This window comes from Astatotilapia calliptera, chromosome 11 (genome assembly GCF_900246225.1).
Source record: "Astatotilapia calliptera chromosome 11, fAstCal1.2, whole genome shotgun sequence".
Taxonomy (NCBI): Eukaryota; Metazoa; Chordata; class Actinopteri; order Cichliformes; family Cichlidae; genus Astatotilapia; species Astatotilapia calliptera.
This window is the reverse complement of record NC_039312.1, coordinates 29,196,209-29,207,379: the sequence shown is the minus strand read 5'-3', so window position 1 is coordinate 29,207,379 and position 11,171 is coordinate 29,196,209. Positions and strand designations below refer to the sequence as shown.

Sequence of the window (11,171 nt, the reverse complement as noted above, 5' to 3'; positions counted from 1 at the left end):
AGTAAATAACGCCACATGTATGAAGTGAAGAACAAGAAAATTATCACATATTATAAAATAATGTTGTTTTATGAGGGTTGAGCAAGTATTTTTGCAATGCCATGTAAATCATTCCTACAGGTTCGCTGTGGAGAAACTCTGAGTGGGTATGTCCCTCTAGCTATGACATCACATGAAACCTACTTCCGTACAGAGCCTTTAAATACATATAGAAGATTTCAGTTTGATTTTAAATCAGTATGGATTAACAATGTCAGATTGATTTTTAATGGCAATTTATTTCACTGTGAGCAGTAAAAATCACAATCAAAACAAACAAAAGAAAGTCAAGATGCCGATACGAGAGAGAAACATGGCAACATTTTACAAACTCATCTAGTCATTGCATTCCTCAGCTACTGCCATTATGCTGTAAAAGAAATGCTGCCCACTATTGCCAATTCTCTTTGTGTCAACAAACAAAATTATTTAAAGCATATGTAGAACATGTAAAACCACCACTGCCCCCAACAGACTGCAGACTTAGTGCTAAGTACGCCTGCCGTCTCATTATCTCAGCTGAGTTCTTTAAATGAAACAAAACCAGATGCTCATTTAAGTTTGGCAGTGAAGAAAAGACGCTCTTGCCAAATCTGACAAAAACAGACAGTAAAAACAGCTAAAGAGTGTTGTACTGATGGAAAGATATCAACACCTGCTATTGAAAACACATGTGGATTTTTTTCCCCATGAGTCTCTCAGTAAATGCTTTAGCCTCATTAGTAGCTACGTGATTTTTGAATGTTAACTCTGTGAAAATTCAACATCTCCATTGTTTTTTTAGTAGTAAAAACAGGCTTTTACCATGCCACCATGTCATTTTTAGTTTATGGACATTTGGTTTTGAGCGTTGCAGATTCCCACCATCCACTGGGCAACAAATCTAAAAAATTAAAGACCTTAAGTTGTGCAAAGGCAGTTTTTTTTTCTCTGCCAACAAACAAACAAACAAAAAAAGGAATTTCATAATTTTAAAATCAAAGCTACAATTTAATGCTAATTCATCAACAGTACAGAAACACTTTGGACATTCTGATTGCTAAGTTGCTTTTGCAAATAACTCAAAATTCAATGGTAAACAGTCAGCCCAAAACACCTCCTGGGTATGCTGAGATCAGTGAATTATGTCAGTCACTGCTGCCAAAACTCCAAATCAGTTTATCCTCTTTTTATTCAAGCCCACTTTGTCAAATGAATCCGTATTTTTAACCAACAAAAGGTTGTGATGTGAGCTTAAAGTGACTTCATGTGCACACGTCCACACATTGATGAGAGGACAATAAGGATAAAGATGATAATGTGCAGTAAATAAGGCAACTTCAGCAGGATTTGATACACCGCTCCCCAAACTAGAAACAACTCCATTTCCCTGTCTACAGAAAAGTTACCGACAAGACAAGGAGGAAGATGTGTGCCAGATTTGTGAAACAAAGGATTCGTTCACCTCCTCTTCTCCCATTGAGATGTTTGCTTGTTCAGAGAGGAGTGGAAGGAGAAGACGTGGGAAAAGAATAAAAAAGAAAAGAAAAAAAGAACGAGATCCTTTGCTCATTCAACTCTTGCTTCTCCTTGTAGGAGAGGAGAAAGTTCTTTCCTTTTTTAAACAAGTTTTTGAGGGGGAAAGAGGAGGAGCAGTAGTAATTTTAAGAGGATATAAATATATATAGATAAGCTGGAAAAGGGTTAGTAAATATCCCCTTTTCCATCCTTTGCATCCTCCTTCTCATTAAAGAGTTCTGTTACGTTAAGGTTTCCACCAAAAGAAAACGCTGGTCAACTGGCTGGCCAGTGTCTTATCACAGTGACAGTACATTGCAGGAGCAGAAGTGGCCTCAATCACTCGGAGTGGGAACAACACAGATGTGCAGGAAGTTGTCAGGATGGCTAAGGTGTTCGCTGAGCCACTGCAGAGGCGTCTCCAGCAGCGGCTCGATGCCGTGGATCACCACCTGATAACGTTTCTGCTCACCTAGATGGAGTGAGAGGGGACAGTTAGTAAATACCATCAGTTATTTAAAAGTACAAATTTACAATATGTTCTTTTCTCAGTGCTGGTTTTCCAAACTCAGTGTTTAATCTGCCGTTGTTCCTGTAATATACAATTACACTCCCAAAAGAATGCAAAGTATTTCAATCACAATTACACAAATATTGAAAGATTCTTTGACCAAAAAAACCCAACAAAAAACCCAATACACAAAACAGTGATAACTAATTAAGTTAACTGGCAACGGACCAGTAGGTCTAAATTGAAAAGCGCATCCAAGCGAGTAAAATAGTTCATCAATCTGTAAAAACTATACAGGAAAACAGTTCAGAATAGCTTTTTCCCCCCCAATGTGGCATTGCAGGTTAAGGGATTGCACATTTTTATCATGAAAGGATTCAGAGAATATGGAAAGATCACAGCATGCAAGCAACTAGGTCCCAGAAGAAATACTAAATAGATGTGATTCTTAGGCCTTGAGGATGCACTGCACAAAGAAATGACAGGTTTCTGTAAAGGAAACCACTGCGATGGCACAGGAACCCTTCTGAAAGCCACAGTCAATGAAGTTGTTATGCAAATTAAACTAATATACCCGAGATCCAGAAACTCCTGAGTCATTAACATTAAGACGAACCGAAGTGTAAAGGTGTAAAGGTGTCTTGTTATGTGAGCAATAGAATCAAGAACGCCGCAGGGCAAAAAACCAGTGTTGATGATGGTAAGCGGAAGCACCGGTGCACAACAATGTGGGTAAGTTGCACATTCGTGCAGTCCCAATAATGCTCAACAGGTTTTGCTGGCATCCAGTCCAACATGTTTTTGATTGTTAACAGCAAGAAAATGCTAAACCACTGTTTCCACACATCACACATAAACAGCATGGCTTACAGTAAAAGAGGCTGCCTGATAAACTGTCTGCAGTTTAACTCTGAACAAAACGGATGCCGATATAAAACAAACAGAGGACATCCCAAAAGACTGGGAAAGTGCTGCATAAATTAATGAACAGGAGGAAAAAACAAAGGAAGAAAAACATCATGTGACAATTTAAAAGCAGAAAGGAGAGAAAGAGAGATGAAAAAAATGAAATAACGTGAGAAAGTCAGAGCAGAGTAGAGAAAAGAAAAGACAACGGTGTCAAAAAGAAACAAGATAAAAGCACAAAGACTAGGAAGTAATGCAGGAGAAGCAGGAAAAGAGATGCTAACATGAGGTGAGAGAGACCACATCAGATAGTACAGTAATACCACTGGTGTGGTGGATGAGAGAGAGAAAGAAGAGAGAAAGTATGAGTGGAAATGTGAGTGTGTGTTCAGTTAAAAAGCAAAGTGGCAGTTTATTGTTTTTGTTAACCTGTCACAGGATTCGAATTTTAAACTTTCACTCTGACAGTGCGTGGTGAGTGAGAGTCAGCGTCCTTTGGTAACGCCCATCCCTCAAAGGACCACGACTAAAAACACAAAAAAACGAACGTTATGAGAAACAACTTCCTCGACCTTTTCAACTTGCGGAGGTCAGATCGTTCGTCGAGTGTACATTTCTAAAGATTAAATGACAACTTTTAATCTGTAAACTCCTCTAGTTTAACCAATGATCTCTTTATCAGCAGTGGCATGATGTCCTCTGAAGGAGCTCTGTCAAGTCTGAAGAAATGAGGTGTGAATTTGGAAAATTATTTCATTTTAATATGGGAAATTAAGAATAAAACTCCTTTAGCAATTACAAGCACTAGCTTTTTCCTTTCATCTAAACTACCTCAATGTCATAAAATTAAAAATGGTACAAAAATAAGAAAAGATAATCATGGTAACACAAGAGCAATGAACAGGAGACCACGCCAAGATGACCATCCTTATTACTACTTTTAGCTGTACTTAATACTAAGGCCTTAATAATTAGTACATTTTATATTCTTTCCAACAATTTTTAAGACACAATTACATTTGTTTTAACAGATTTTAAAATGTTAAAAAATTTCAGAATTTTTATAGATTTATGCAAGTACAGACTTATCCAAGTAGTGTTTGGACGCATGCATACAGCAGCTCAGACTCATTTCAAGCCTCAGACATATCTCTGAAGACCAGAAATGTTTAGAAAAAAAGTATGCACGCATATTTTCTACCACTGAGCTTTAATGATAATCTCTTCTTAGAGTAAGGAACTGACCTCTAGTTTTAATATAATAAATTACAAAATCATTACATTTTTGTAATGTGCAGGGCAGTTTATATAAAGCAACTCAAATTATGTTATCTGTTCATATTTTAATTTCATTAAAGTCATAAATATTCTGACTTCTCTGACCAATAATTCCTTCCTGACTGATATTCATGCTTCAAGACATATTTTTGCAGTGAGCAGGCCAGAAGGTGACAAACCTTTTAATTGGCCATAAAACAGAAACTATGTTTAATATGTCAATTAACATAAAAACAGTCACAATTTTTTGGTTCAGTTCATCGTACAGGCAGAAATGACACTGCAATTCTTTTAGTTTAGATTTGAAATTTTAAACGTGAACTTATTTTTGAGAAACCGTTTTTGAGCTTTTTACCATTTGTACTTTGCATTTGTCTTTGCGTGAGAAAGGCAGACAGTGATTGCCCTTTTCCTGTCTATCACTGTTGTCCTCACACACACACACACACACACACACACACACACACACACACACACACACACACACACACACACACACACACACACACACTGTTGTCCTCATTCAGTTCCACGTAATATCAGGAGGACGGTTAAGACAGAGCGTTAACTGCCGGTCTGAGAAGCAACTCCACCCCACACCTGCTGACTTACTGGCAAACAGAAACATGCAATAAGTTAAAATGAAAAAGCAATGCAAGTTCTCAGCAAAGGTTTGCTTCTGAAGATGGAGGCTGTGCACATTTAGGCCAGACCTGTGAGCTGCCTCTACTGGTGGCAGCTGGAATTTTAATTTAAAAGCTCTTTAACTGCTTTTATGTAATCCAGTATTGGTACTAGTCTTCAAAACAAACCAGAATTGTTTAATCATTATAGCTAAAGTGCTATTTTAGAGTAACGGTTCATAAGATTACCCCAGCTGATGATTAAAAAAAAAAAAAAGAGGAATGGCTTGGCCTCTGCATGCTTATTTTAACTTATGCTATGTGCATGCAGGAAGTCTGGTGAATACAGTTTGTGCATGTGTAAGCATCTAAACAGGACTTTATTTTACAGAAATAAAACTTCTTCTTTTTTTAAGTGTTTTTTCTTTTAAACCTCTGAGCACCTAGAAATGCATTTGAGAAAAGTACAAACCATGTAGATGTGAGAGGAAAAAACAAGTTCTAAACAGTGATAACTATTTTGTTGAATTTTTAATTTATTTATGATTTTTCACCATTCATTTCCAGTACAGCTGTTGGTGGAATTAAATTAATTAATGAAATTAATTAATTAATTAAATAAATAAATTAAATAAATTATCTCACAATAGCATTATTAATGCATTTTAAACATAATAAAATATGTTTGAAGATTCAAGAAGTGCGAAATTAAAAGGATGTGTTGTTTACACTTCTGGTTAACTGTGCTCAAACCACTTAGCCACAATCTGAAAAAGAAAGAGGATAAAAAAAAACAAAAGTTTTTGTTCTTTTCTTTTTTAAATGTTATTTCTTCTTTGATGACGGCATTTGAAGAGTCCATACTCTGAAGAAAATCATCTTTGGGTGGAGGTCCATTACTTACAGATGAGCTGTTGAGGAAAAAACAGCTGAACTGAAATGTGTTACAAGGAATTTGAAAAGGAGAAAAATGTTACGCAAAAAAGAAAAAAAAGAAGAAAAAAAAAGAAATAGTGAATGTACAGCGTGCAACTAAGAAAGGGCAGCTTTTGGTTTAAACTTTACACAAAATCCTTTTAGTAAGGTCGTATTATGGTCCTACAATGCACAATCCTCTCCATAGTGTCATCTATGAGCAGCAAATCTTTAATGTGTTAAAATATAAACCAAAGAAACAATGAACCTGTGAAAATCGCCAGAGGCTGAAATTGATCATTCTGAATCTGCATTCATTTGTACTGTGAACAGTGAAACAAAGTACATAATTGTGACACCGTGTTAGGGGGGTGGGGAGCAATGATTAACTAACTATTTGGCAATAATGTCCCAAAAAAAAAAATTCATGAGAAAAAGTGCAATTTAGTTCAAAAGCACAGAAAGTAAAAGGTGAGATGCTGCTTAAGTGACAGCAAGAGTGAAAACACACTTTCCCTGGTTCACTCATTTAATCGCGCTCTCTCTCTCTGCTTTACACGCACTCACAGACACACACACGCCTACACACACACACACAACACATTTCTGGGTGGTATTTCTTAACCATCACTAACCTTTACCCCTTGCCTGGCAACAGAAAGGCAGATGGGGGCGGAGGAGGCGTATTATCACAGTATCACTATGAGAAATCGGGGAAATTTGCAATGGGCCACACCCCCCAAAAACTCTCATACATCCATACACTACTCAAACACATAAATATTACTTTAGATCATCACTTTAACCACCTGCACCCAAATTAGTCAGACGAATGTGTGCAGTGTCACGCTAAAACCCACACAAATTCATACAGTATTTGGGAAACACATGAGAAAAAAAGCAGGAAAAGGCAAACTGAATTGCCAGTAAGGTCAGCCTGGGTTGATGACTTTGTCTGCAAAAAACACATCGAACATCTGCACCACTGGAACAGCTGACACATGTTAAGCCAAAAACAATTGACACAGTTAATTAAAACAAGCTTTTTTCCTTTGAACCACAGAAACATATCATATTCGTGTTATATGAGAAGGAAATAGAGAAATAGAGATAGCGCATATGTAACCTACTTAATCCTTAACTTTCTAAGATGACTTAAGGTCATCAAAATACAGCAAAAGACTGTCAAAGGAATTGAACTTTGTAGAGTGCTAAAATAGCCTTTAACCACCAGGACATTGTCAAAGCAAGTAAAATTACCTTTTGTCCCTAACATTCTTGCTCATCAAGTTCATTTTATTATGTGCATGAAGTACTACTTATCCTCACAACTCTCACCAGCCAACCCGTGTAATCTCCTTGTGATCGGTATATGGCCGTGGCAGCATGAGCAACCTCTGGGTGACCGGCTGATCACCATAATTAATTACAATCAGTTGCCAAAAGCAAAAAAAATTCAATGCAATCACCGGACAACCACTGATTTTTTTTTTTTTTTTTTTTTTTTTTTTTTTTTAACTACTAACCAGGAGGTTGCCATCCTATTTGTAATCTAGTATGACAGAGCCATAAGAAAGCATTTAGTGACTCAGATGATGCCATAAGGATTATGGAATGGACCATAATTAATAAAGAGCTCTTTAAAATCCAAATTAAATGCCACAATCATCTTTTTTCCAACCAGTATGCACTTTTTACACATTTATAACCAGTGTAGAAAAACTAGTTAATCATGCATTTCTTTAGATTTGGAGAGGAAGTCGGAGTACTGAGGAAACCCACGCAGGCACACGGAAAACATGTGAACTCCAAACAGAAAGGCACCAGCCGACCAGGAGTTTCAAACCCAGAGGCTTCTCGCTGTGAGGCGCTAGTAGTAAACCACTGAAAAAAACATGGGTATTTACCAGGAAAGCATATAAAACGGAGGTGTTATGAAAGACACACAATGTGAACTCTGAACTAGAGCGGGGTAGAAAATGAGTTTCTAAGATGGGTTGACACATTTTTACAGTTTATATTATTACAGCTTTATAATATATTATCATATTTTTTTCTGAGAGCCGTGCCAGCGTCTGTATGCCTCTTCTCGTACTACCCTGTCTGACTCACACCCCGCCCCCACACACCCTCTCAATCTCAAGGTTGCTCTCAAAGTTCCCTTGCAGCACAAAGGAGCACAACACAGGTATAGTGGTAAATAACATTTGAATATTGAAATTGGAATTTAACTTGATGTTAAAAATGCATGTGTGCCAATATGGATGCATACATAGTTTTACATAAGTTTTGCATAGTTTGTTGATTTGTAGAAACATGCAACTCCATTTACCTCGCAGAAAATGGAGTTGCTGGTTACCACTGTGAGGCTGTGGCATTTTAGCAGGTTAGTTTGGTTCCTGCTTAACATTTTGAAACACCACAGTAAGACACATAAGCTAGGAAAATGAAGTCGTGGTAAAACCAGCAACTCTTACACTCTCTCTCATGAGAGCAAGACCAAGTTACTTGTCATGAACTGCTGAGTGAAGCAAAAGGTGAAATGAGTTTATTTGTGAGGTAAAGACCATTAAAAAGGGTAAGAATGGGTTGTCCACAATGTCTTGTTAGAAAGAAATCCCTTCAAACTGAGGTTAAATGACCCATGAGCAAGCATTCTGGCAGTGACACAAACAACAACACTAACCTGTTTTTTAATGCCAAGAAAAAAGGTGGTTATATTCAAGATGGAGAGTTTGATTCCCCCTCAAGCAACCAGAAGTACAGGTATAACCGTCAGAAGATGTGTCACGTACAGAAAAAAAAAAAACAATGCTGAGGAATATCGTACAGGAATAGAGATTTAAAAGTGATGTTTTCCCGATTTGACTAATACAGTTCTGTGAATCATTCGTGTGACAGCTCTGACCATTAACACCGGGAAAAGATCTTTTTGAAGCCAGCTGACAAGAATTAACACGCAGATCTAGTCATCAATATCCAGCAGCTCTACTGCTAAGTAATAAATCACCTGCTTTTTTTCCCTGTCATCAGCATTTTAAATTGTATAATTAAACTACATTACTATGCTGTAGTGTGCAATTCCAGCTTCTGATTTTCATAAGTACTTTTTACAGACAAGAAGATAACAATCCATTATTTCAGTATTTTTGGAAAAATATGTTTGGAAAAATGTTTTGTCCAAAGGACAAAAAAAATCCAAGAAACGTAATCAGTGATGATTGTAAATATCTTTAAATCTCTGTAGTGGAAGTTGCTTAGTGGAAGATTTTCCATGTCCAGAAATCATGACCACACCTGCTAAAAAGACCAAACAGAGCTTATGGTTTAATAGTAAGTGCTCAGTTGGCTCACTCCAAATCCAAATCAGTTCATTAATAATAACTCGTTTACACAGCAAATAAACAGTCTAATCTATATGAAAAGAAAAAAAAAGAAAAAAAAAAAAAAAAGAGTAATTTGTTTGCTGACATACACACACACCCTGTGGTTGAGTAGTACCCAACTGCTGGCCAAGAGAACATGTTTTGTCAACCAAGCACGGCCAAAGACTATTTAGAAAGACCGCAATGCTGCAGTCTCCTCACAGCAAACAGCGGCTGACTGCATGACTGGCAGCTGGTCAGACTTTCTGGCTGACAGAATGAATTACTAATGACTAACTGGTGGATAAAAATGACTACCTAGCTACTGAATGAAAGCTGGCGAGTCCAACTCTCCACATGGAAACACTTTCTGTGAGTATTACGGAAATCTTACTGATGTACTGAAGTATGCATGCAGGAATTTCGTCTAAGTTACAGTACATATAAATACAATAACTGAAAAATGCCTTGACAGTCACCACACAAAGATCGCTGTGTGACTATTTAAAGAAGGTTCAGTATAGTGCACGCTCATGGACACTTTATTAGGTATACCTGTGTCAAAATGCCTTGTTGGTGTCAGAGGTCAGAGGCCCGTCTGCTTTGGGCAGTGCTCATTGCATACAATGGTACTACTACTACTACTACTACTACATTTGCTTAACAAGTTCACCTATTGAATCCTTGAAAACGAAGACACAAATCCTTTGGGGGTGACATAAGGTGAACACCACAGCTTTGCCTCAACATTGTTGCTCATGTACCCATGATCTGATGGCTGCTTCCAGCAAGATGAAACACGATGTCACAAAGGTCAAATAATGTCAAACGGGTTTCTTGAACATGATTATTAAAATGGCTTCCACAGTCACCAGATTTCAGTCCAATGGAGTATCTTTAGGATGTGGTGGAACGGGAGATTCACATCTTAGATGTGTAGCCAAAAAATCTGCAGTAAATGTGGGATGTTAATATTATGAAAAAAACTAGGGCAGTTATAAAGACAAAAGGGTGTCCAAACCTGTACTAGCGAGGTGTACCTAATAAAGTGGCCTCTGATTACATGTTTGAAGAAAAGTCATCATGTAATGTTACTGTCTTGACACATTTTAATACACCGTTAATAATTTGTTATTCATTTCATTTATGTCATGAAATTTTCACAGTCTGGAAGATTCAAAGATTCATGTATATTCTGAAAATAGGATAGTAATTAAAAACAAAGGTGTACGCAAATAAAATGACCTAATGTTCTGATGAAGGCTGCAAGGCTGAAATATTAACATGTCCGTTGACATGGCCAAAATAAATTGGTGAAACTGATTTTCATTAGGTTTTGTAAAGATGCTATCCATTTTCTTTTTAGGTATTCAACATTGTACCTATATGATTTGGGTTTAGCACCACAGATTGTATATAAAATTTACAATACAGTGGAACCCTGACTTACGAAAATCTTCGACTTCCGAAAGACCCTCGGGAACGAATTAATTTCGTAAGTCGAAGCACCCATTGCGCCTTTTGAGTGAACAATAGGCTAAAGGCTAATTGCTAACTGCAACAACAATACGTCATTCAAGTGGAACAGTGAAGCGCATGTACGAAAGCCAAGGGGGTTGTCACATGATTCGTAAGGCATTGTGGGCATTGTAGGCATTCTGGGCTCAGCTAATCAGAGCCAGCGGCTTTCATTACGCGGGCATTTTGCAGTAACGCGGGCAGAAATATTGCCGTTAAGTGCCTTCGTAACTTGAATTTTTCGTTAAATGGGGTATTCGTAAGACAGGGTTCCACTATATGTAGAAAAATATTGCTTAAAACATTTTATTGGATCTTACTGTGAACTTTTGATTTAGCAAATTATTTCTTTAAACTATCATTCTAACAGCTTTTAACTTCTGCTCAGTCATATGGGTATATGAAGCCCCTGTACATAATAGAAATAAAGTAGGCAGTATTTTAGATAATGACCCTGAATGCTAGAGTTTCAATATCTTTTTTCTACAAAACCACTGACCTTTGATAAAAGCTATGGTT

General features: G+C 37.2%; 1 protein-coding gene across 3 annotated transcripts in view; it reads right to left on the bottom strand.

Moving 5' to 3' along the window:
- Window positions 1-258: 258 nt before the first annotated feature.
- Window positions 259-11,171, bottom strand: part of atg5 (ATG5 autophagy related 5 homolog (S. cerevisiae)) — a 49,433-nt gene continuing 38,520 nt past the window's right edge. For 2 of the 3 annotated variants that reach the window (XM_026183750.1, XM_026183751.1), the window contains exon 8: window positions 259-2,008. In XM_026183750.1, the coding sequence (XP_026039535.1) occupies window positions 1,872-2,008 (137 nt within the window). In that variant the 3' untranslated portion in view covers window positions 259-1,871. Of the gene's footprint in view, window positions 2,009-5,499; window positions 5,766-11,171 lie in introns of those variants that run through there. The other variant, XM_026183752.1, reaches the window with a different exon arrangement.